Source organism: Oncorhynchus masou, chromosome 2 (assembly GCF_036934945.1).
Source record: "Oncorhynchus masou masou isolate Uvic2021 chromosome 2, UVic_Omas_1.1, whole genome shotgun sequence".
NCBI classification, from domain to species: Eukaryota; Metazoa; Chordata; class Actinopteri; order Salmoniformes; family Salmonidae; genus Oncorhynchus; species Oncorhynchus masou.
The window spans coordinates 44,839,642-44,866,829 of NC_088213.1; the positions used below are offsets into that span (position 1 = coordinate 44,839,642).

The 27,188-nt window shown below is 44.5% G+C and overlaps 1 protein-coding gene and 1 long non-coding RNA gene across 2 annotated transcripts in view; one reads left to right on the forward strand and one right to left on the reverse strand.

Moving 5' to 3' along the window:
- nav2a (neuron navigator 2a) overlaps positions 1-27,188 on the forward strand; it is a 118,635-nt gene that overhangs the window by 17,674 nt on the left and 73,773 nt on the right. The window contains 3 exon segments of the mRNA XM_064925154.1: positions 9,856-9,928; positions 10,173-10,425; positions 12,823-12,950. Of these exon segments, the coding sequence (XP_064781226.1) occupies positions 9,856-9,928; positions 10,173-10,425; positions 12,823-12,950 (454 nt within the window).
- LOC135505918 (uncharacterized) lies at positions 2,249-9,910 on the reverse strand. Its single transcript, XR_010450322.1, has 3 exons — positions 9,660-9,910; positions 4,183-4,364; positions 2,249-2,598 (listed from the first exon to the last, which is right to left on the reverse strand). It is a non-coding gene; the product is annotated as an uncharacterized LOC135505918 (long non-coding RNA).

Sequence of the window (27,188 nt, forward strand, 5' to 3'; positions counted from 1 at the left end):
CACACACACTTTCCCTGTTAGCCGACCACTCAACACACAGGACCTACTGAGAGCTCCATTAACGACACTTGACTTGATTGCTGTGGTAAAGCTGCATTCAAAACATTGAAATGCTGCTGGCAATTAACAACTCTACACTTAACCTCTTGTTTTAAACCAGCAAACATGTAAACAAGCTTAGGACATATAATGGAGTGATATAGTGCCTTTTTGTCACCATCTTGCTAACTTTCATGTTCATTCTTGTAGAATCTCTCTGTGTTTCAGATGAGTGGGGAATAGGATTGCACATTTTGAGGAATATTCAGAGGTGGAAACTTTCCGTGGGAATTAACGGGAATATATGGGAATTAATGGGAATATTATTAATATTTATACTATTTAAATGTAGATGTTTTTTGCATTGGATATAGTTACCATATCATATGGAGACAGAAACATAAACCTTTTACCTTATCATAAGTAGACATAATTGCAAATGATTAAATCCTTTCAATAGAACAAAAAACATTTAGTTACGAATTGAAATTTAATTAAGTGAGTTGACTCTTCACATGGGATAATTTCACTGAACAACAAAAGAAAGGGAATAATGAATGATCCCCAATGATCCATCGCATCTCCCAAAAACGGTTTCAACAAACATCTGTAAAATGATAGACTAGAAACTAAAGCTTTGGTTGTCTTCCTCTCAGGCTTCCATGTCTTCTCCCTGGACCTCCTTAATGTCCACCTCTTCAACATCAGACAGGATGCTCTTGCCAGCATACTTGGGGTCCAACATGTAAATTGCAGCGTGTACGGGCTTCAGGCAGAAGTCTTCACGCTTTATGTATTTCAGAACTGCAGTTTTCTTTGCTTGGAGCAACAGTGAAGTGGGCAGGGTATTACGTATTTCTTCTCTTACATCTGCAAGCAGAGTCTGAACATCAGACGGGATGGCATTGTCTCCTTCAATCCGTGCAATGGCTCCTGCTATAGGATTCAGGAGTTTCAGTCTGCTTACCACTCTCTCCCAAAATACATCATCCAGGAGGATCCTCTTGATGGGGCTGTGATAAGGCAATTTCTTGGAGAGACTCCTTCACCTCCAGGAGACTGTCAAACATGATGACAACCCCACCCCCAGCGGGTGTTGCTGGGCAGCTTCAATGTGGTGCTCTTATTCTTCTCACTTTGCTTGGTGAGGTAGATTGCTGCTATACCTTGATGGCCCTTCACATACCTAACCATTTCCTTGGCTCTCTTGTAGAGCGTATCCATTGTTTTCAGTGCCATGATGTCCTTGAGGAGCAAATTCAATGCATGAGCAGCAGAGCCAATGGGTGTGATGTGAGGGTAGGACTCCTCCACTTCAGACCAAGCAGCCTTCATGTTCGCAGCATTGTTTCGGTCACCAGTGCAAATCCCTTCTGTGGGCCAAGGTCATTGAAGACTGCCTACAGCTTATCTGCAATGTAGAGACCGGTGTGTCTGTTGTCCCCTGTGTCTGTGCTTTTGTAGAATACTGGTTGAGGGGTGGAGATGATGTAGTTAATTATTCCTTGCCCACAAACATTCGATCCACCCATCAGAGATGATTGTAATACAGTCTGCTTTCTCTATGATTTGCTTGACCTTCACTTGAACTCTGCATCTAGCAAATGAGTAGATAAAGCATGTCTGGTTGGAGGGGTGTATGCTGGGTGAAGAACATTCAGAAATCTCTCCCAATACACATTGCCTGTGAACATCAGAGATAAACCAGTTGCATACACAGCTTGAGCAACATATTCATCAGCATTTCTCTGACTACGTTCCTCCATTGAGTCAAAAAATTCTGATTCCAGGAGGACCATGAGCTGTTGCTATCGATAAGGTGTCAGATTCATAATTTTCACCTTGAATAGAAGTAGAGGGTCTTTTCTCAGAGGTTGCTTGTTGTGAGCGCTGAGGGAACTTTATGCACTTGGCCAGATGATTATCCATCTTTGTTGCATTCTTCACAGATGATTTGGCACAGTATTTGCCCATGTACACAGCTTTTCCTTCTACATTAGCTGCAGTGAAATGTCTCCACACATAAGATAGTGCCCGTGGCATTTTCCTGTAAAAAATGAGTAAAAAAATCCCAAAGACAATTCCATGTAGATAAATAGTTAAGCAGTTAGATTAAACAAATCCTTTGTAAGATACATTTTTAAAATTAAACATGTATGGAAACATGTCAAGACCGACACCGGAGATGAGAAGCAGGTACAGGGAGTCAATATTTAATAATGAACAGACATGAAACAAGACAGGAATAACATCAGCACACGGGTATACAAGGACATATGACAAGAAATGCTGAAGCGGGGAACAGAGCGGGGGAACAGACAGATATAGGAGGTTAATAACAGAGGTGAGTGAGTCCAAGTGAGTCCAATAATCGCTGAAGTGCGTGATGGGGGGGAAGGCAGGTGTGCGTAATGATGGTTGCAGGAGTGCGTGTTGCTGGGGAGCCTGGCGCTCGATGGCATGAGTGTGTAATGCTGGGGAGCCTGGCGCTCGATGGCAGGAGTGCGTAATGCTGGGGAGCCTGGCGCTCGATGGCAGGAGTGCGTAATGCTGGGGAGCCTGGCGACCCCAGAAACAGGTGAGTTAACACTCCTCAGTTAGCAGGCTCAATCAAGCTAAAACCCACATGGTAGCAAAAACTAACTAGCAGAAATTGTTAACAAGTTAGAAATGTTTTAAACACACTTTGCTGTCGGCTACTATTTACTATATACTAAATCATGTATGTCATATCAAATATATTCACCCCACCCAGTATTGTAATCAAAACATACCAGAAAGCATGTAGTCCATGGCTCAGACAGTGTAGTAGTGTGGGCTCAATAGCATCTCATTAGTATTCAAGATCTTGAGAATCAGCTGTACATGTGATGGAAGAATGCACTGTGCATGCAGAGGCTTGCAATTCCATTAAATTGGGGATAGTTTAACATAAATATGCCACAAGACCTAGAATTGCCTTATGTGTATCCCACAAAAAAAAGGTTCTCTGTTATAAGCTAACTTTTTTGATGAATTTAAGCAAAATTCCCCAAATTCCCTGGCTTAACCTCTGACCCTATGCAACCCTAGTGGGGAATAGTTGTTTTTACAACTGTCAGATCCTACAACGGTGCCCCTCACACAAAACACACACACACACACCTTTTATTGCTAGTCCCTCCCAGTATCATACCCTTGCCACCCAGGAAGTAACCATAGCTTTCTGAGTGACATGCTCTCATCGGGGTAGTGTTGACACAGAGGTGCTAAAACCACACAGGACGCTCCCTCTACTGCACCCCCCTCACATACCCCTGAATTGCTTTAGGTCTGTCAGAGGCCAACTTCTTACTGTGGAGGGACACATTAGTGTCACACTCAAAGTCACACACACTGCTCTGTTGTTCGGGTAGATTTATTGGTGTGCATTGTTTAATTGCAGTGTGTGTCGTGTTTCTGGGTCACAATGTTTTATTTCCAACTTCCTGTTTCGCCCTCAGTTTGGTTCTAGTTCGGAGAGATCTGTTTCTCTCTCTCTACCAGGAACAGACATTATTACTAGCTCCATACAGGTCGAAACCAGTTTAAACCCGTCTTCCCAGTAAGCCTCTCTGAATGGGGATGATGAAAACAAGGCCTTAGGAGGCGTCATAAGCCCTCAGAGAATGTCAAATGGAGTTTCCTCCTTTACATCAAGGCATTGTCCGTTCTAAACTTCAACCCGTGTTTCACCTTCAGGTGCCACTCAAAGCCACGACAGCTGTAAGTCTGCCAAAACAAGTGCATGCTGTTATATACAGCGTCAGGTTATCATGACTGACATTCCCTCCGTGTCCCCAATGGTTTAGTACTAAGGCCATGGTCGTTCATAGATTATGTGACTAATATATTTACATATTACATGACCATAAAGATTGTATTGATTGGTAATGTGAGTCGCCAGAGGTGAGTACGGGAAGCAGGATAACACTAGTAGGATACAGTCTGAAGTTAATGTGTAATCGGGTGTGTGACAGCTAGGGGAATAACTGCGTCAGGCCACGTGTGTGTGTGTGTGTGTGTGTGTGTGTGTGTGTGTGTGTGTGTGTGTGTGTGTGTGTGTGTGTGTGTGTGTGTGTGTGTGTGTGTGTGTGTGTGTGTGTGTGTGTGTGTGACACCCACCTGTATCAGCTGGTCAAACTCCATGTGATCAAATGCAAGTGCAGCGCAATCACAGGTGCCGTGACCGCACAGTGTTGCTAGGCAACCCCGAAAGGAGGAGTGTCAGCCGTGTGACCACAAGGTATAGGCTGGGGCCACTGTTTGGTTCAGCACTGCTCCGGGCCTCCCTCTCTCCTCCTCATCTGCGGGTAGAGAATTGGATCTCATTTCTTGTCGCTCCGTGTCCTCTGCTGCATCTAGACTGCACCCAGTCGATTGTTTCACTGTAAAGTACTGTAGTATTGGTGTTATTGTTTTTTGCTGTTGTTGTGTGCGTTGAGTTACGTGCCACTTGGATGCCAGTACTACCACCTTTTCAAAGAAGGTAGATGTGTAACACGATGAAACTGTTTAGTTGAATTAAATGGGGGGGAAGTACAGTATGTTAAAGTTGTGTTAAAGTTGTGCTGGCCGACTACAGGGCTGTTGACTCTCCAAAACCATAATGTACGGGTATTGTAAAGAGAGAGCGGTATTTACAGTGTTAGTGTTACCTTAGTTCAGAGGTCGAAGTTTCACTGAGATTACTGTCTGAGAGAGTGAAAGGTGGGAGCGCAGAAACACGCACGCCGACTCAGTCATGCCGCAAGACAGGACTCCTTAAGACATCAACAAAGCTTCCGGTGAGGGGGCGTACACACACACACACACACACACACACGCACACACACAAATAATAGATTCTCTGCGACGTAAAAAAGTGTTTGTCTAAAGGGCAGTTGCAGGGCCGGCCCTACTGTGCTGCTAGCTGGCTGAGACCCAGCATGTGATGACAGCCTTAGAGAGAGGTGTGTGTGTGTCTGAGAGAGAGCCACAGTACAGTAGAACAGTGTTTAGTGTGATACTGTATTTGCTGGGATCGTGCCCTCAACACAGGCTCTGAGAACTTGCTAGGTAAAGGGGAACTCTATGGAAATATTGCAGTAGAATTGTATCTCGGTATTGGAAGTTGGATTTTGCTATTACGACGGTTGTTATTTTGTAATAATAATGGTCAATTTAAGGCCGTGCAATTTCGCATTATTGTTGATTTAATTACCTAATTATTGTCACTGTCTAGGTGGCCATATAACTGAATGATCCAGTTTTTAAAAAAATAATTGGGATTGCAAGTTATTCAGTTGCAGTGTAGTTTGAGTACTTACTTGTGTCCCGTGTTCAATCTACCTGCAGGGTTAGACTAACCGTTGCCGTGACACGTCTCATGTCCAGTGTGTGTTCTTAGTGCATAGGGTGGAGAGGGAGAGGCTTATATACCCCCATCGCGGTTACGTGTGTTGTCCCCATGACGTCGAAGCTTGGCACAACACCTATTGACTCAGTGGCGTTATTACATTCTAATGAATAACCAGACTGTATTCACTCAAGGTCTATTAATCATGCACATTGTGTCAGGATTTGGCCAGGGTTGTTCCGGGTTTTGGTCACTAGATGCCCCCATTGTGCTTTTTGACCTTATGTTTTTTCCCTTGTTCCCCATTATTATTTGCACCTGTGCCTCGTTTCCCCTGATTGTATTTAAACACTTAGTTTCCCTCAGTTCTGTGCTCTGTGTTTGTATGTTAGCACCCAGCCCTAGTGTTCTGTGTATTCTTGTTGTTTCCGGTGGATGCTCTTGTGGAATTCTGTTTTTGTTTTTGAGTATCTCTTGAGGCTTTTTTGTGCTATACCTACCACCTTTTGGATTTGCCATTTTGTATTGAAGGACTTCTCCTTTTTACTTTATTAAATACACCGTCTTAAGTACTGCTGTGTCTGCCTCATCTTCTGGGTTCTGCTGACTATTCCTGGCTCAGTTGGTTAAGTGACTGTTTCTCACTCCGGAGACCCAGGTTCGTTACCGGGTCCTGACAGAAACACAGAGCCAAAAATGAACCCAGAGGCAGCCAGTTCCCAGGACCTTTTTGCCATGCTGTCCCACCACCAGGAGACTGTCCAACGCCACGAAGCCGCCCTGGTTCAGCAAGAGGCCTTAATGGCTAGACATTCTCATCTTCTGTCGGAGATGCTGACTTCCATTAAGCAAATATCTGATCGTCTTACCCCGGCAACAGTTCCCGTCCCAGTACCTCAGATTCACGTACCCATGGCAGTTAACCCCCTGGCTGAACCTCGTCTTCCACCTCCCCAACGGTTCTCAGGTGATCCAAGTGCTTGTAAAGGGTTTCTCACCCAATGTTCTCTCTCCTTTGAGCTACAACCCTCGTCGTTTCCCACCGACCGGTCTAAGATCGCTTATATCATCACCCTGCTGTCGGAAAAAGCCCTGGCCTGGGCTACTGCTGTGTGGGATGCCCATAGTTCCTGCTGTGCCAGCTACTCTGCCTTTGCTGAGGAATTCAAACGAGTGTTTCAAGGCCCAAGCAGTGGTTCTGACTCAGCCAAACAGCTCCTGACTCTCCACCAAGGTTGGCGCAGCGTGACGGACTATGCCATCCAGTTCCGCACGGTGGCAGCAGCAAGTGGCTGGAACAACGAGGCGCTCACGGTGTGCTTTCTGAAAGGCCTTTCCGACACTATCCAAGATGAACTGGCCACTCGGGAACCACCGGACAATCTCGAGTCCCTGATCAAGTTGGCCTCACGCATTGACCAGCGTCTGAGAGAGAGAGAACTCAACCGTAGACCTCTAGCCCCTATCAGTCCCAGCTCCGAGTCCCCACCTTTATCCTCGCTGGCTCCATCGGAACCCATGCAGATTGGACGCATCTCCCAGGCTGAGAGAGACCGCCGGATGAGGGAGCGACGCTGTCTATATTGCGGCAAACCGGGCCATTTCCGTTCCACGTGTCCCGGGCTCCAGGGAAACGCTCTGTCCCGTACAGTCATTGTCAGAGCACCTGTGTCTCCATATTTTGTTTTACTCTTTTTCTCCCCAATGTCGTGGTGTCCGATTGGTAGTTACAGTCTTGTCCCATCACTGCTACTCCCGTACGGACTCGGGAGAGGCAAAGGTCGAGAGCCGTGCGTCCTCCGAAACACGACCCAACCACGCCGCACTGCTTCTTGACACACTGCCCGCTTAACCCGGAAGCCAGCCGCACCAATGTGTCGGAGGAAACACCGTACATCTGGCGACTGTGTCAGCGTGCATGCGGCCCGGCCTGCCACAGGAGTCGCTAGAGCGCGATGGGACAAGGACAATCCCTCAAGGCCAAACTGCGCCACTCGGGAGGCCCTACTTTGATGTTCTATTCCAACAGTTTGATTTCTCACTTTTCCGCACTATACTGGAATACCCAAAGTTGCAATTCTGAATCGATCCCCTGTTTGAATGCAGATTAAATGTGTTTTCTAAAGTTTGAGCACCATGTGCTCTCACTCAGCGGGTGTTTTTTATTTAGCCAGAAGAGTCTTTATTTTTACCTCCTCAGTACCAGGGGTATTTGGGTCAGGGGTATATCAGAGAAGAGGTCAGGGAAGTATTTTAGTTGTGTGTGTGTGTGCGTGTGTGTATGTGTGTGTGCTTGCGCGCATGAGTGCCTGCGTGTGTATGGGTGCAGGTATGTCACATGGAAGATGGGGACTTTTAAGAGGAGGGGTATCTCAGTCAAGCTGGGGGTATTTTAGTAGGGTCTGGGGGTATTTCAGGGTGGCTCGCGGGTAGTTCAGTGAAGTGATGGTGGCATGTGGGTCTGGGGTATTTAAAAGACAGGGGGTGTTTTAGTGAGTGGGGGATATTTTAACTTTGTAGTGAGCAGAGCCTGGTCTAAATTCCTTCTGGTTCTCAGTCTGTGTCCTCCCTGACCTCCCAGCATGTGTCGAACAGCTGTTCTGGGGTCAGCGGCTCACTGACCTAGAGTCTGCTTCTGATTCGTTGTATGACATCATTGAAATATCTGATGTAGAATCAGAGGGCTACTGTGGAAGGATGATATTGATATTAATGTATTAAATAGCTAGTGTTATTTTAGTTTGTTTTCCATAAAATACGACGTCTTGTTCATCTAAATTGAACCGCTGCACTCTACTCAGTCGAAACCCGTTTCACACTAATAGAATGTCGGGTGGGTGCTAGCTAATACCTATGGGGGAGGGTGCTAGCTAATACCTATGGGGGAGGGTGCTAGCTAATACCTATGGGGGAGGGTGCTAGCTAATACCTATGGGGGAGGGTGCTAGCTAATACCTATGGGGGAGGGTGCTAGCTAATACCTATGGGGGAGGGTGCTAGCTAATACCAATGGGGGAGGGTGCTAGCTAATACCTATGGGGGAGGGTGCTAGCTAATACCTATGGGGGAGGGTGCTAGCTAATACCTATGGGGGAGGGTGCTAGCTAATACCTAATGGGGGAGGGTGCTAGCTAATACCAATGGGGGAGGGTGCTAGCTAATACCTATGGGGGAGGGTGCTAGCTAATACCTATGGGGGAGGGTGCTAGCTAATACCGATGGGGGAGGGTGCTAGCTAATACCTATGGGGGGGTGCTAGGGGGTTGGGTGCTAGCTAATACCTATGGGGGAGGGTGGGGGGGAGGGTGCTAGCTAATACCAATGGGGGAGGGTGCTAGCTAATACCCATGGGGGAGGGTGCTAGCTAATACCTATGGGGTTGGGTGCTAGCTAATACCTATGGGGGAGGGTGCTAGCTAATACCTATGGGGGAGGGTGCTAGCTAATACCTATGGGGGAGGGTGCTAGCTAATACCTATGGGGGAAGGTGCTAGGGTGCTAGCTAATGGGGGAGGGTGCCTAAGGGGGGAGGGTGCTAGCTAATACCGATGGGGGAGGGTGCTAGCTAATACCTATGGGGGAGGGTGCTAGCTAATACCTATGGGGGAGGGTGCTAGCTAATACCGATGGGGAGATGCTAGCTAATACCTATGGGGGAGGGTGCTAGCTAATACCTATGGGGGAGGGTGCTATAATACCTATGGGGGAGGGTGCTAGCTAATGCCTAAGGGGGAGGGTTCTAATACCAATGGGGGAGGGTTTAATACCAATGGGGGAGGTTCTAATACCTTGATTGACCAGTGCTAGCTAATACCGATGGGGAGATGTATTAGTCTAATACCAATGGGGGAGGGTCTAGCTATACCAATGGGGGAGGGTGCTAGCTAATACCAATGGGGAAAGGCCGCTCCTCATTGACCAGCATGAACAGTCCTCAAAAATGGCCACTGCTGTGGCGTATGACTCAATTGTTACATTGCTCAATTCCCTCCCCTGTTTGTTTTTTTTTTTGATGATGATGATGATGATGATGTCATTCGATGACTCTGTTTTATTTTGTTCACCTGGGGGTTGACATTTTGCGGCAAATGGGCTGTATCGAAGTAGGGTCACATAGTGAGCTTGTAACTAAGCAAATCCTGTCGACCAATCACATCACCTGGCTGTTGATTGCTGACAGCTCAGCATAGCTGGGTCGGTATGGTAACAGGGCCAAAGTAGAATGCTGCTTTGACCAGGCTATGTCATTAAACAATTGACTCACCTTACTCAGGTCGGCACTCTGCGAAGTCAATCCCTGTAAGCATGTCCCGAAACCCTAAGGCGGGCGATGTGTTTGATGGCTATTTTTGAGTAGGCTGCTGATAACTGCCTATGCGTTACTGACTGTGTGATGAGTGGAGTTACATCTGAATGTAAAATCGGTTCTCTCTGTCTCTCTTCTCCTCCTCCTCCTCCAGATTGAGAACATTGATGCCTGCCTCCGTTTCCTGGCAGCCAAAGGAGTCAACATACAGGGCCTGTCTGCAGAGGGTAAACGCTCACCAGTCACACACACCTGCTGAGACTACATTGACTGACTGTAGTGGCTAGAATACTGTGTAGTGAGCTTCTAACTTTCCTCTCTGTATCTCATATCTCTCTCTCCTTCCTACCTCTTCATCTCATTCTCTCTCTCTCTCTCTCTCTCTTGCTCTCTCTCTCTCTTGCTCTCTCTCTCTCTTGCTCTCTCTCTCTCCCTGTCTATTTACCTCTCTCCCATGCTCTCCTTACGCAGAGATCCGGAATGGGAATCTGAAGGCCATTCTGGGGCTCTTCTTCAGCCTGTCTCGCTACAAGCAGCAGCAGGCCCACCGCCATTACTCCCAGCCCCACCTTAACCCCCAGCCCCAGAGCCCTCAACCTCCCCTGATCCAGCAGACCGGCGCCCCTGCCCAGCTCAGCAGCCACCCTGTCCCCCCTACGCATGAGACTCCGGCCCCCACAGCACAAGCAACCCAGAAAACAGCACAGGCCGAGATGCAGTCCAGGTAAACCTGTTGGATCACCGCTACACTGATGCATTCCTGGAAGATGTAGTTCGTAATACTTCGAATTTGAAATGTCTTCCCTCTTTCGCTCCTTGTTGATGTCATCAGTGTTCAATTTACCGTCTCGGTCTTATTTCCTCTCTCTTTCCAGTTGTCTTAGCTCCGGTCTTCTGTAAATGTCAAATGAGTCTTTCTGTCTCTCCAGTCCTCCATTGCGCTCTCCTTCTCTTTCTTTCTCTCTCTCCTCCTAGGGCTGGGTCTCAGAGTAAACTGCTCAGGTTTTCCCTTGGTCAGAAAAAGTCCTCTAGGTCAGCTCTTTTTCTCTCCCTCTTTCTCCCGCTCTTCTTTGTGGTCATGCATCTTCCTCCTCCACTCCTCCTCATCTTCTAATTCTCCCCCCTTTCCTCACTATTTCCAGAGGTAGGTAGAGGTTGCCCAACACAACTGATACAGGGTCAGATTTGTTTCAACATGTAATAGTTATGGTTACTAATAGAGGTGTTATTAATATGATCCTAGATCTGTTGTAAGGGCAACTTCTACCTGAAACTACTATTCTACTCTGCATGAGTTTTGAAGAGAGGGGACTCCAAGGCTCCATTTTGGAAAGTCCTGTTTGACTCTGGCATCACGCCTCATTTGGCATGTCTGCTTAATGGGGTGTGAGGGACCTTTAGATAACCCCTGTGTGTGTGTGTGGTTGCCTGCGTGTGATGTGCATGTGTGTGCGCGCACTCAAGAATGTGAGAGAGCGTCTCACTGTGAGTATGACCTTAATAATTAACTGAGATGGAGGAGTGGATGGCTTGAATTTGGTTGTATGTTACGATAACGGATTGGATAGGCCACTACTACTATCCTCCTACTACTGTACTGTGTTCTGTGAGATAATGTTTAATCAGTGATGTCACACACTTTATACATTCGTCTGGGCCCATATTCATAAACTGTCATAAAGTAGGAGTACTGACCTAGGATCAGTTTAGCCTTTTGTGTCATTATTAAAAAGAAAGGCCTAGTCCTAGAGTAACACTCCTACTCTGAGAGGTTTTTATGAATAGTGGCCAAAAATGTTGTTTTACAAGCATGTCACTGTTTTCTACACCAACTGACTGAATGAAATGAAGTGCAGTTGAGGATGTGTTGTTGCGTGCTGCCTAAACCCAACACATCAGGCATAAAAAGATGCCTGAACGGAGTCCTCACATCTGTTTTTCAGGGGGGGAAAACAGAAGTTAGGTTGAAAATACTGTATCCCTAAAAAACGGAAACATGCGCTTTTTGCCTGCCCAGAGGAGAGTGCATGCTGTCCATCCCTGGTAGTTTTGCACCTGCTCCTAGTCTAATTTACAAAACAATACAGTAGCGCCACCCTCTGGTCAGCATGTGTAACTGTAGGTTAATATTCAGCTGGGCGTAAGTACATTCAATATCTGGAATGGTGTTTTTCTCCTTTTCAGATTGTAATGCGTTTCTCCTCCAATGCTTTTCGTTTTCATCTTTATGCTTTATTTTCTTTCTTTCTCGGCTTGAATGAAAACGGTCTTGATGTGCATCCAGGGGGAGCATAGGTGACATTAGGATAATTTCATGATTACGATTTAATGTGGCCACATCCTGAATGAGAACAGACAGAAGACGTTTCATCATGTAAACAGTGTATATCATGAATAGGCTAGCAGTGAAGCCTGTGACTTAATATCTCACTCAGAATTAAATCATGTGCTACATTTTGCAGCTCAGCTCATCTTGCAATGCCAGAATAGTGGGTTTGATTCCTGGGATCACCCGTACGCAAAATGTATGCATTGCAAGTAAATTGACCCTAAGTCCCTTTAGATAAAAGTGTCTGCTAAATGGATATTTTTGTATTTTTATCATAGAAAGCTTGTTTATACACTAATAACATTTTCAGCGTGTTCATTTAGGAACGCTCATACCATCATGGTCTTTGTTGTCGGACAGGAACTTAATGATGATTTATAGCCCAGTTTAATTCATAAGACCGTTAATTCACGGGCTAACAACAGTCTTTCTATTGTAAAGGGAATGCCTTTAAAAAAATTTTTTAAGGTCACTCACTCAGTGTAGCAAGAACGAAATAAGAGTTGATGTTTTACACCGGTATTGAACTACCGGTCATATTTTGTTTATCAGACCAATGCCGACAGCCACAGAATTATATTTCCTCCACCGATGTTGAATTAGCAATTTATAGGCCTATGTGAAAGACGGCCCCGGTTAGAACGCTGCCTTTGACTCCCGGCTACACAGGAGATTTGCTTACAATATGTGGTTACAGATGGGTGGAAAATGATTGGACGTTTAATGAACGTATTGCCTAATCCTTGCTGTTTGTGCCATTGAGTGTAAACGCTCTATTGCTCTCCCGCTCAGACTTCCAGGCCCGAGTGCGAGGGTGTCCACTGCTGGCAGTGACATCACACCTCGCGGGTCGGTTGGCGCCGCCGGCAACAGGCGAAGTCAGGGCTTCACAGACAAGACCAAACCAGCCGCTCACAAAGGTACGTCTGTCCTTCGCACGCACGCACATACATACACTACCGTTCAAAAGTTTTTGAACACCTACTCATTCAAGGGTTTTTCTTTATTTCTACTATTTTCTACATGGTAGAATAATAGTGAAGACATCAAAACTATGAAACATTTATTTTATATTTGAGATTCTTAAAATAGCCACCCTTTGCCTTGATTACAGCTTTGCACACTTTTGGCATTCTCTCAACCAGCTCCATGAGGTAGTCAAATTTGTGGAATTTCTTTCCTTCTTAATGTGTTTGAGCCAATCAGTTGTGTTGTGACAAGGTAGGAGTGGTATACAGAAGATAGCCCTATTTGGTGAAAGACCAAGTCCATATTATGGCAAGAACAGCTCAAATGAGCAAAGAGAAATGACAGTCCATCATTACTTTAAGACATGAAGGTCGGTCAATACGGAACATTTCAAGAACTTTGAAAGTTTCTTCAAGTGCAGTTGCAAAAACCATCAAGCGCTATGATGAAACTGGCTCTCATGAGGACCGCCACAGGAATGAAAGACCCAGATTTACCTCTGCTGCAGAGGATAAGTTCATTAGAGTTACCAGCCTCAGAAATTGCAGCCCAAGTAAATGCTTCACAGAGTTCAAGTAACAGACACATCTCAACAACAAATGATCAAATAAAATTTTATTGGTCACATACACATGGTTAGCAGATGTTAATGTGAGTGTAATGAAATGCTTGTGCTTCTAGTTCTCACAGTGCAGTAAGATCTAACAGGTAATCTAACAATTCCACAACCACTACCTAATACACACAAATGGATGGAATAAGAATATGTACATATAAATATATGGATGAGAGATGACCAAGCGGCATAGTTAAGATGCAATAGATGGTATAAAATACAGTATATACATATGAGATGAGTAATGTAAGATATGTAATCATTATTAAAGTGGCATTATTTAAAGTGGCTAGTGATCCATTTATTTTTTTTATTTTTTTGAGGGTCAGCTTAATATTGCGGAAAGAATGTTGCTTCCAATGTAATTGTCTGCATATATTATATATATATATACCACATATATTTTTTTTAAAAGGGTATATATATATATATATATATATATATATATCCATACACGCATTCATATATATACATACACATACCTATATAGACATACATACTTTTTAAAAGAATATACCTCTATTATTATTATTATTCCCCACAAACCCTCCCCCAATTGGAGTAAACTAATAAACACTTCTGCTTCTACCTTCAATCCATACATCTTATACACACAGACACAGTCTACTTTACAATAGTTTCTCCTCTTTTTGTGGTAATGCTGCAATTACAGACACAGTCTACTTTACAATAGTTCGTTTGTTCTTAGTCCTTCCTCTATTTCTGATGCCCATCCAGTTTGATGATTTCTATTTGTAACTATGCTATTTCACAAAAGCTCCGAACCTATATACATTCTACAGGTCCCTTATGCCCTACATTGTTTATCTTGTTATTAGTCCCACCCTTCAGCTGCATTCAACCCCTCCCATCTGTCTCTCAACATCATCCATTTCAGATTTCTACTTGCCATATATTTTTCAACTGTGCTGTGATGCTTCACAAAATAATTGAACCTTCCTATTCTCATAGCTTCTACAGATTGTAAATTAAAAATACAAACTTTTGCTAAAATAATTATTATATTATTGATTGATTGACTATGGCTTTTCAAATCACCCAGTATTGCTGTCTGTAGTGTTAGTTCTAGGCAAATGTTGCAATTCTTCAGTCATTCCTGGACCTGTGACCAAAAATGAGCTACATATGGACAATACCAAAATAAATGATCTAATGACTCTGCCTCCTCACAGCAGAATCTGCAGAGCTGGGAAGATTGTATCCCCCATATATATAACATTCTATTGGTTGCAAGAATTTTGTATAGTAATTTATATTGAAAAATTTGAAGTTGTGAATCTGGCGTTGTTTTGTGTATCAATTCATAAACCATGTGCCATGGAATGGTACATCGAAAATCTCTTCCCAACTATTTTGCAATTTATATGGCACAGCTGCCATTTTTTTGGTCCTTAAATGAAATTGGTATATGTTTTTATTCATCACTCTTTTCTTTAACCATTTATGTTCTTTAATACAGGGCCGACATAAAAGTTCCTTACTTTTTTTCCCCTTCTACTTGCCTCTTCCATTTTTGTGGTAATGCTGCAATTAATTGGTTGTGATTTTTGGTAGAGCAGACATTTCCATATGTCTGTGTTAGCTGCATGTGATCCATTTATTAAAGTGGCCAATGATTTGAGTCTGTATGTATGCAGCAGCCTCTCGGTGTTAGTGATGGCTGTTAAACTGTCTGACGGCCTTGAGATACAGTTGTAGTCGGAAGTTTACATACACCTTAGCCAAATACATTTAAACTCAGTTTTTCACAATTCCTGACATTTAATCCTAGTAAAAATCCCTGTCTTAGGTCAGTTAGGATCACCACTTTATTTTAAGTATGTGAAATGTCAGAATAATAGTTGAGAAGGATTTTTTTCTGCTTTTATTTCTTTCATCACATTCCCAGTGGGTCAGAAGTTGACATACACTCAATTAGTATTTGGTAGCATTGCCTTTAAATTGTTTAACTTGGGTCAAACATTTCGGGTAGCCTTCCACAAGCTTCCCACAATAAGTGGTGAAGGGTGAATTTTGGCCCATTCTTCCTCACAGAGCTGGTGTAAATGAGTCAAGTTTGTAGGCCTCCTTGCTCGCACGTACTTTTTCAGTTTTGCCCACAAATTTTCTATAGGATTGAGGTCAGGGCTTTGTGATGGTCACTCCAATACCTTGACTTTGTTGTCCTTAAGCCATTTTGCCACAACTTGGGGTCATTGTCCATTTGGAAGACCCATTTGCGACCAAGCTTTAACTTCCTGACTGATGTCTTGAGTTGCTTCAATATATCAACATCGTTTTCCTCCCTCATGATGCCATCTATTTTGTGAAGTGCACCAGTCCCTCCTGCAGCAAAGCACCTCCACAACATGATGCTGCCACCCCCGTGCTTCACGGTTGAGATGGTGTTCTTCGGCTTGCAAGCCTCCCCCTTTTTCCTCCAAACATAATGATGGTCATTATGGCCAAACAGTTCTATTTCTGCTTCATCAGACTAGAGGACATTTCTCCAAAAAATACGATCTTTGTCCCCATGTGCAGTCTGGCTTTTTTATGGTGATTTTGGAGCAGTGGCTTCTTCCTTGCTGAGCAGCCTTTCAGCTTATGTCGATATAGGACTCATTTTACTGTGGATATAGATACTTTTGTACCTATTTTCTCCAGCATATTTCCAAGGTACCTTTGCTGTTGTTCTGGGATTGATTTGCACTTTTTGCACCAAAGTACATTCATCTCGAGGAGACAGAAGACCCTCTTCCTGAGCGGTATGACGGCTGCGTGGTCCCATGGTGTTTATACTTGTGTACTATTGTTTGTACAGATGAACGTGGGACCTTCAGGCATTTGGAAATTGCTTCCAAGTATTAACATTTTTGTTTCTGAGGTCTTGGCTGATTTCTTTAGATTTTCCTATGATGTCAAGCAGAGACACTGAGTTTGAAGGTAGGCCTTGAAATACATTCACAGGTACACCTCCAATTGACTCAAATTATTTCAATTAGCCTATCAGAAGCTTCTAAAGCCATGACATCCTTTTCTGGAATTGTCTAGGTTGTTTAAAGGCACAGTCAACTTAGTGCATGTAAACTTCTGACCCACTGGAATTGTGATAAAGTGAATTATAAGTGAAATAATCTGTCTGTAAACAATTGTTGGAAAAATTACTTGTGTCATGCACAACCAACTTGCCAAAGCTATAGTTTGTTAACAAGACATTTGTGGAGTGGTTGAAAAACAAGTTTTAATTACTCCAACCTAAGTCTTTGTAAACTTCCAACTTCAACTGTAAATGCTGTTTTTCAGTCTCTCGGTCCCAGCTTTGATGAACCTGTACTGATCTCGCCTTCTGGATGGTAAGCGGGGTGGCTCGGGTGGTTGATGTCCTTGATGATCTTTTTGGCCTTCCTGTGACATCGGGTGCTGTAGGTGTCCTGGAGGGCAGGTAGTTTGCCCCCAGTGATGCGTTGTGCAGACTGCACCACCGTCTGGAGAGCCTTGCGGTTGAAGGCAGTGCAGTTGCCGTACCAGACTGTGACACAGCCCAACAGGATGCTCTCAATTGTGCATCTGTAAAAGTTTGTGAGGGTTTTAGGTAACAAGCCAAATTTCTCAAGCCTCCTGTGGTTGAAGAGGCGCTGTTGCGTTGCCTTCACCACCCTGTCTGTATGTGTGGATCATTTCAGTTTGTCTGATGTGTACGCTGAGGAACTTGAAACTTTCCACCTTCTCCACTGCTGTCCCGTCGATGTGGGGGGGGATGGGGGGTGCTCCCTCTGCTGTTTTCTGAAGTCCTCGATCATCTCCTTTGTTTTGTTGATGTTGAGTGAGCGGTTATTTTCCTGTAGGTTGTTTTCCTGTCTCGTCGTTGTTGGTAATCAAGCCCACTACTGTTGTGTCGTCTGTAGACTTGAGGATTTAGTTGGAGGTGCGTGAACAGGGAGTACAAGAGGGGGCTGAGCACGCACCCTTTTGGGCCCCTGTGTTGAGCATCAGCGAAGTGGAGATGTTGTTTCCTACTTTCACCACCTGGGGGCGACCCGTCAGGAATTCCAGGACCAAATTGCACAGGGTGGGGTTGAGTCCCTGGACCTCAAGCTTAATCATGAGCTTGGAGGGTACTATGGTGGTGAATTGCTGCAAAGAAACCACTACTAAAGGACACCAATAGGAAGAAAATACTTGCTTGGGCCAAGAAACATGAGCAATGGACATTAGACCAGTGAAAATGTGTCCTTTGGTCTGGATTTTTGTTCGATCCGCGGTGTCTTTGTAAGACACGGTGTGGGTGAACAGATGATCTCCACGTGTTTTTCCCCCTGTAAAGCATGGAGGACGAGGTGTTATGGTGTGGCGGTGCTTTGCTGGTGACACTGTCTGTGATTTATTTAGAATTCAAGGCACACTTAACCAGCAGGGCTACCACAGCTTTCTGTAGCGATAAGCCATCCCATCTGGTTTGGACTTAGTCCCACTATCATTTGTTTTTCAACAGGATGACCCAAAACACACCTCCAGGCTGTGTAAAGGATATTTTATAATTGAATCCATATGTTATTTCACAATTTTGATGTCTTCGAAATGGTATGTCATACACTGCACTCCTAACCAGCCCTGCTGGCAACAATTTCATTGCGCTTTTTTGCAGACGCTTACTGACACCAGCCATATTCACCGGGTGTTGTACACACGTCACGTAACGTTAGCTAACGAGCTAGCTAACGTTAGCTAGTTAAACAACAATGAACAGTGCCAACAATGCAATGCCACAGTGCTGGGAGCTAACCAACCATGTTAGCTAGCTAACATTAAGCTCTAATTAGAAAAGCAAACGGATCTGGGAAACAAATAATAACGTCAGCTAGGGATCCAGCCAGCTAACTTTAGCTAGCTAGAGCCAGTGCACTTTAACTAGCTAGCTAACAGTACACTTTAACTAGCTAGCTAACAGTACACTTTAACTAGCTAGCTAACAGTACACTTTAGCTAGCTAGCTAACAGTACACTTTAGCTTGCTAGAGCCAGTGCACTTTAACTAGAAATGAAACCACATTGTCAAAATTAGAAACTTGTAATATCTGAAAATGTAGCTAGCTAATGCTAGACTATCTTACCTGTATACATCAACATGCATGATGGACGCGTCTCCCTGTCAGGAATGCCATACCACGGTTGCCCTTAGTTTGAAGATGTAATCCGGAGACAGGTGTTTTCTCCATCTCTAGCTATCATACTCCAATTCCACTGATTTCATAACATGATCCTCCAGAAAGTGGAGAGCAACACTTATGCAGCTCCACTACACAATACATTTTTAGAAAAGCAGCGTTCGACAGGATTACCAACACAGACTGACGAGCTCAAATAGACAGAAGCCTTTCTACATGGCAGACCAATCTGAACTCCTCTCTCGGCATGTCCAGCCCACTCATTATCTCAGCCAATCATGGCTAGCGGGAAGGTAGCCTCTTTTTCTGTGGCTTAAACAACTAGGCTTGTAATTTAACAATTGTATTCGTATTTACAGATGGTGTACAAGTTGGTTATTAAGGCACTTGAAAGTTCACGTCCGAGAGGTTATTTCTGCAAAAAAATTATTTTGCTAAAAAAAACTTAGTTTCCTGAATCGGGTCACAAATGCCAAAACCACCTGTCAAGTCATTAACGCTGACAGACTGTCCTGGTCATGATGTGGATGATGATGTCTGTGAGTATGGCAGCTATCCTAATCAGGCCGTTATGGTGTGGGAGGCCATAGGTGTCACCCTTTCTCAGAATAGACCAGGGCCAATCCACAAAGCGTCTCAGAGTACAGTAGAAGTGCTGATCTAAGATCTGTCCATATAACATTATTCAAGATGATCTAAAAGGCTAAACTGATTCTAGATCAGCACTCCAACTTTGAGATGCTTTGTGGATACGGGTCCCTGAGTGCAGACGCTCTCCCACCCACAATGCACTCCATCAGTGCTGGAGCACTTTACTGACATGCGAGTGAGTTGAGCCACGAAGTAGATTATTCATCTTTGTTACCCATATTGAGGGCATAAAAGGTTATTCGTTAGATAGTCAAACTAGATATGATTTCTGGTGCCCAGATGCTTCACCTGTTTATCTGGCTGATCATATGATCTTCCCATCTTTGGCAAAGGGAGCTTTTGGGATACAGAAATGAACAGTACAAGCTTCAATGCTGTGTATTTCGAGGACAATCGAAACACTGTGTGTGGTTGTGTGTGCGTGCATGTGCGTGTGTGTGTGTGTGCCTGCGTTCATTTGTGGGTTACAAGGTTAGGCGACAGTGTGTGATTTATAGAGGTGTGCGTGCGTGTGTGTGTGTTAGATTTAGTGTTGAGCTATAAACGTTACCATGACCTCTAGTTGTTCCCTGGTATGACCGCTATGCTCTGTCTAAGCTTCACATGTGCTTGCCTATAGTAGGACACTACGAATGACCTATGAGTACTGTAGGGGCTGTGGCGATCATGACATGTTGTCCTCCGGGTTATTGTCATGCAAAAGTCTGCTGGGTCTTACGGCAATTGACCTTTAATGAGCATAAACGCGTTCGGCATCGCCAGGCCTCCGTGCTTTTATATCGTTATGATGTGCCCTGAATCAATTTCCTAAATTGCTCGGCCTGCGTCTTGTTGGTGTGTAGTCACACATATCCCCGGGACACACTTTCTAGGCTGAGACAAGAATGGCATTATTCCTACAGGGGGTAACATGGTTAAAATGATACTCAGCTCAGAGTTCGTTTTTATTTGTTTGACCCTGGGTTAACCTTGCTGTCACACGGCCTCTAGTCTTCTCATGTTGCTTTGAACTCACACTGTACATTCTCCATAGCCCAGGGGCTGTTACCGTAGAAATATCATTCTATTTCTATGGCGATTACTGTGTGACTGGTGTCTGTCTACTGTTACTGTATTGAGACGGACTGACACCGTTTACCCATATTGACTTCATTGCGTCTCTATTGTCTGCTGTGTTTAGCCAGGTGGAATTCGTTTGACTGTGTATTTAGTGCGAGGTTTTATATAGCTTCTCTGCACTGTTGTCACCACTCAGCTCGTCTACTGGGTTGTTTATAGACTCACTGTGTTTGTCTTCCACAGTCTAAACTCATTACCCTGTATTATACTGTATGAAAGATGGGGGGGGAGGGAGAGAGATGGAGGGAAGAGAGAAAGAGAGGGTGGTATGTGTGTGCGTGCGTGAGTGAGTGATCTGGAGGGTGCAGAGGGACAGACAGCAGGTAGGAAGGGTGGAGGTTTTGGAATCATCTCCCCCCTAACCACCTACCTTCCCTGTTGAGTCGCTGCCAAATCCCTCCCCCCTCCCTCACCCAACTCACTCCTGCACAACAGTTCCACTCAGGCTGCACTACGTGGAACATCTATCAGAGTTTGGGACTCTACTTCTTCTCTCAGCTTCTTTTGGTCTACTCTACTGGGACCGTGATACAGCAGCACTTACGAGGTTTGTCATCGGCCTTTTCACCGCTCTCCCCGTAGTGCTGAAACTCAACTTGAGATGAGTGCACGCCAGTCGAGCTTTCTCCTAAATCATACATTATGCCAATGTGAGATTTGTATGACCATTGGGATTCGACCAAGACGTATAGTACTATCGGTCATGGTCTTTTACCTAGTTACCAGACTCAGGGTCATCATTTTTCTTTTGTGATTTAGTTTGTGTTTACTCTTTTTAATACAACATTTTACTTAGTAAGCTTTACTGTACCAAGTTAGCAACAATTTATTAGCGGGAACATTCAGTGATTTACTGTCTTGAAATAAAATGCTGAAGATGCTGAGGCTCAAGTAGAAACTGCCGGTTCTATTGTCTGGCCTGAATTGTTCTGTGTCAATGGTGCTGACAGTAGAATGGAGAACGTGTCACTGGAAGCATCCTGTTTTATACAGTAGAGAGACATGAGCATACAGTTGGCCTTCCTCTTATGCTTTACATTAACACAAGGTGACAGCAGCAATGTAGTCACAGAGGGAGAGAGATGTGTGACCTGTTGCCACAAGGAAAGAGCAACCGGTGAAGAACAAACACCATTGTAAATACAACTCATATTTACTTTTGTTTATTTTACCTTTTGTACTTGAACTATTTACACGTCGTTACAACACTGTCTATAGCCATAATATGACATTTGAAATGTCTCTATTCCTTTGTAACTTTTGTGCGTGTAATGTTTACTGTTCATTTTTTTATTGTTTATTTCACTTTTGTATATTATCTACTTCACTTGCTTTGGCAGTGTAAACATATGTTTCCCATGCCAATAAAGCCCTTTAAATGTAATTGAGAGAGTGTGGTGTGTGTGCGTGCGTGCGTGACGTGCATGCATGTGTGGACAGTGCTGAATGAATGGCCAGTTGATGAGCTGTAGCCTCTCTGTTTGACTCTATTCATGTGGAGGAACTTTAAAAGGTTCACTCCAAACAAAGACTGGCTGTCCCACTCACTCACAAGGGCACAATGAGTGAGGTGTGTGTGTGTGTGTGTGTGTGTGTGTGTGTGTGTGTGTGTGTGTGTGTGTGTGTGTGTGTGTGTGTGTGTGTGTGTGTGTGTGTGTGTGTGTGTGTGTGCGTTATCTGAACTTGGGAATATGAGTAAGCAGTTTAAACAAATGACATATTGTTCTCCTTAATACTAGTCATCTATATTAAATGAAATCAGATTAAACTTACTAATTGAACATATAAGCAACAACATAAAACAAGTAACTTTCAGTGGTAATTATTTATTTATAGGGTACTTCTGGCGAGACATCTGTGTATAGCTAAAACAAGATTGCTTTCCTGGGCAGTCCTGGCAATATGTTTTAAGCTATTTCATTAAGTGTCATACTGTATGTTGTTAAAAAAGCCTCTTCCTGAATCTGGACACATTCATAATCGTATGTTTAGGCTGTGTGTCATTCTAAATTGTATACAGTGTCTATAAGTATGATACTGCTCTTTCCCCCCCCAGACTCAGTGTCAGGCTTTATTTATCTCTATACCGTGCCTACGGAATGTATTTAGACACCTTGACTTTTTCCACATTTTGTTAGGTTACAGGCTTATTCTAAAATTGATTACATTGCCCCCCCCCCTAATCTATCTACACACAATACCCCATGTCCTTGTTTTTTGAAAGAAAAGCCCCCCAAAAATTGTCCATTTAAAATAACATCAACTTGATCAGTGTTAATGTTGTAAATGACTATTGGAGCTGGAAACGGCTGATTTGTAATGGTATATCTACATAGGCGTACAGAGGCCCATTTTCAGGAACCATCACTCCTGTGTTCCAATGGCACGTTGTGTTAGCTAATCCAAGTTTATCATTTTTAAAAGGCTAATTGATCATTAGAAGACCATTTTGCAATTATGTTAGCACAGCTGAAAACTGTTGTTCTGATTTAAAGAAGCAATAAAACTGGCCTTCTTTAGACGAGTTGAGTGTCTGGAGCATCAGCATTTGTGGGTTTGAACACAGGCTCAAAATGGCCAGAAACAAATGACTCTTCTGAAACTTGTCAGTCGTTTCACTCGTCTTCACTGTTGATTTTGAGACTGGTGTTTTGCGGGTACTATTTAATGAAGCTGCCAGTTGAGGACTTGTGAGGCGTCTGTTTATCAAACTTGACACTATTGTACTTGTCCTCTTGCTAAGTTGTGCACCGGGGCCTCCCACTCCTCTTTTTATTCTGGTTAGAGACAGTTTGTGCTGTTCTGTGAAGCGAGTAGTACACAGCGTTGTATGAAATCTTCAGTTTCTTGGCAATTTCGCACATGGAATAGCCTTCCTTTTTCAGAACAAGAACATACTGACGAGTTTCAGAAGAAAGTTTTTTGTTTCTGGCCATTTTGAGCCTTTAATCGAACCCACAAATGCTGATGCTCCAGATACTCAACTAGTCTAAAGAAGGCCAGTTGTATTGCTTCTTTAATTAGAACAACCATTTTCAACTGTGCTAACATAGTTGCAAAAGGGTTTTCTAATGATCAATTAGCCTTTTAAAATGATAAACTTGGATTAGCTAACACAACGTGCCATTGGAACACAGGAGTGATGGTTGCTGATAATGAGCCTCTGTACGCCTATGTAGATATTCCATAACAAATTGGCCATTTCCAGCTACAATAGTAATTTACAACCATTAACAATGTCTACACTGTATTTCTGATCAATTTTATGTTATTTTAATGGACAAAAATGTGCTTTGTGTGACCCAAAACTTTTGAACAGTGGTGTAAGTATTCAGACCCTTTACTCAGTACTTTGTTGAAGCACCTTTGGCAGCGATTACAGCCTCAACTTTTCTTGGGTATGAAGCTGGGCACACCTGTGTTTGGGGAGTTTCTCCCATTCTTCTCTGCAGATCCTTTCAAGCTCTGTCAGGTTGGATGGGGAGCGTTGTTGCTGAGATGTTTGATCGGGTTCAAGTCCGGGCTCTGGCTCGGCCACTCAAGGAAATTCAGAGACTTGTCCCGAAGCCACTTCTGCGTTGTCTTGGCTGTGTGCCTAGGGTCATTGTCCCCCAGTCTGAGGTCCTGAGCCATCTGGAGCAGGTTCTTTTTCTTTTATACCCCTTTTTCTCTTTTGTGGTATCCAATTGCTAGTGTCTACTGTCTTGTCTCATCGCCACAACTCCCGTACGGACTTGGGAGAGGCGAAGGTCGAGAGCCATGCGTCCTCGGAAACACAACCCAACCTAGCCGCACTGCTTCTTGACACAATGCACATCCAACCCTGAAACCAGCCGCACCAATGTGTCAGAGGAAACACCGTACACCTAGCGACCTGGTCAGCGTGCACTGCGCCCGACCCGCCACAGGAGTCGCTAGTGCGCGATGAGACAAGGATATCCCTGCCGGCCAAACCCTCCCTAACCCGGACAACGCTGGGCCAATTGTGCGCCGCCTCATGGGCCTCCCGGTCACAGCCGGCTGCGGCAGAGCCTGTGCTCGAACCCAGAATCTCTGGTGGCTAGCCTTAGACCACTGCGCCACCCGGGAGGCTGGAGCAGGTTTTCATCAAGGATCTCTCTGTACTTTGCTCCGTTCATCTCGATCCTGACTAGTCTCCCAGTCCCTGCTGCTGAAGAACATCCCCACAACATGATGCTGCCACCACCATGCTTCATCTTGGGGATTGTGCCAGATTTCCTCCAGATGTGACGCTTGGCATTCAGGCCAAAGAATTCAATCTTGGTTTCATCAGACCATAGAATATTGTTTCTCGTGCTTTGGGAGGCCTTCGGTGCCTTTTGGCAAACTCCAAGTGGGCTGTCATGTGCCTTTTTACTGAGGAGTGGCTTCTTGGTCACCTCCCTGACCAAGGCCCTTCTCCCCTGATTGCTCAGTTTGCCTGGGCAGCCAGCTCTGGGAAGAGTCTTGATGGTTCCAAACTTCTTCCATTTAAGAATGATGGAGGCCACTGTGTTCTTGGGGACCTTCAATGCTTCAGACATTTTTTGATATACTTCCCCAGATCTTTGCTTCGACACAATCCTGTCTCGGAGCTCTACGGACAATTCCTTTGACCTCATGGCTTGGTTTTTACTCTGTCAACTGTTGTGTGCCTTTACCAAATCATGTCCAATCAATTGAATTGATTGTTTTCGCCTTGTCATTATGGTGTATTGTGTGTTGATTGCCTATGGATTTTTATTTATTTAATACATTTTTAGAATAAGTCAAGTGGTCTGAATACTTTCCAAAGGCACTGTATATTTCTATAGGCAGGGACTGCCCAGGTCACATCTGACTGACAAGTCTAACTTAGTATTTTGACCGTGAAACGGTCGAGAGGGCTAAACAGTGTCAGACGACGCTAGCCCCTCTAATGCATCTAAGCTTGTTTTTGTGTGTGTGCGTGGTTGCGTTGCGGGCTCCACCATGTTTGCCTCCCGGTTTAGTTTGTGACAAGATTAAGGCATAAAATACGCTTTTTTTTAAGTGGCTGTGCTGAACAAGCAGGTCTCTGACACACGCATGCGCACACATGCATACACATACACACATACGTTGAGGACGCTTGTATTGTACACTTGGTACGGGCACATATAGACAGTAACACAGACACAGTGGAACACACACACACACACACACATACGTTGAGGACGCTTGTATTGTACACTTGGTACTGGCACATATAGACAGTAACACAGACACAGTGGAACACACACACACACACGTTGAGGACGCTTGTATTGTACACTTGGTACTGGCACATATAGACAGTAACACAGACACAGTGGAACACACACACACACAGGCGTGATGATCCGTGAAAAGGGCTCTATGTCCACTGTGCCCGGGCGGATATCCCAGAAGCCAGTGATGTTATCAGGACAGAGGGCAGCTCAGGGTAGGACCCAATCCCAGAGAGAGAAAGTTGATAGAGAGAAAGGGGAGAGGCAGAGAGTCAGAAATAGAGGGGACCCGAGAGATTATAGAAAGATTATAGAACATCTCATTCCATAATCATGGGCATTAATAAGGAGTTGGTCCCCCCTTTGCTGCTATAACAGCCACTCGTCTTTGAAGGCTTTCCACTAGATGTTGGAATGTTGCTGCGGGGACTTCCTTCCATTCAGCCACAAGAGCATTAGTGAGGTCGGGCACTGATGTGGCGATTAAGCCTGGCTCACAGTCGGGGCTCCCAAAGGTGTTCGATGGGGTTGAGGTCAGGGCTCTGTGCAGGCCAGTCAAATCCTTCCACGCCGATCAAGACAAACCATTTCTGTATGGTCCTCGCTTTGTGCACAGGGGCATTGTCATGTTGAAATAGGAAAGGGACTTCCCAAAACTGTTGCCACACATTAGGAAGCAAATAATTGTCTAGGAATGTCATTGTATGCTGTAAAGTTAAGATTTATTTTCACTGGAACTAAGGGGCCGAGCCCAAACAATGAAAAACAGCCTCAGACCATTATTCCTCCTCCACCAAACTTTACAGTTTGCACTATGCATTCGGGCAGGTAGCATTCTCCTGGCTTCCACCAAATGCAGAGTTTTCCTTTGGACTGCCAGATGGTGGAGCGGGATTCATCACTCCAGCAAATATTTCCACTGCTCCAGAGTCCAATGACGTCGAGCTTTACACCACTCCAGCCGACACTTGGCTTTGCTCATGGTGATCTTAAGCTTGTGTGCAGCTGCTTGGGCATGGAAACCCATTCCATGAAGCTCCCTATGAACAGTTCTTGTGCTGATGTTGCTTCCAGAGGCCGTTTGGAACTCGGTAGGGAGTGTTGCAAACGAGGAAAGCTCTACCTGCTTCAGCACTCGGTGGTCCCGTTCTGTGAGCTTGTGTGTCATTGTTTCGCCTACATGTTTCCACTTCCCAATAACATCACCTACAGTTGACCGGGGCAGCTCAAGCAGGGCAGAAATTTGACAAACTGACTTGTTGGAAAGGTGTTATCCTATGACGGTGCCATGTTGAAAGTCACTGAGTTCTTCAGTACGAGCCATTCTACTGCCAATGTTTGTGTATAGAGATTGCATGGCTGTGTGCTCTATTTTATACACCTGTCAGCAACAGGTGTGGCTGAAATAGA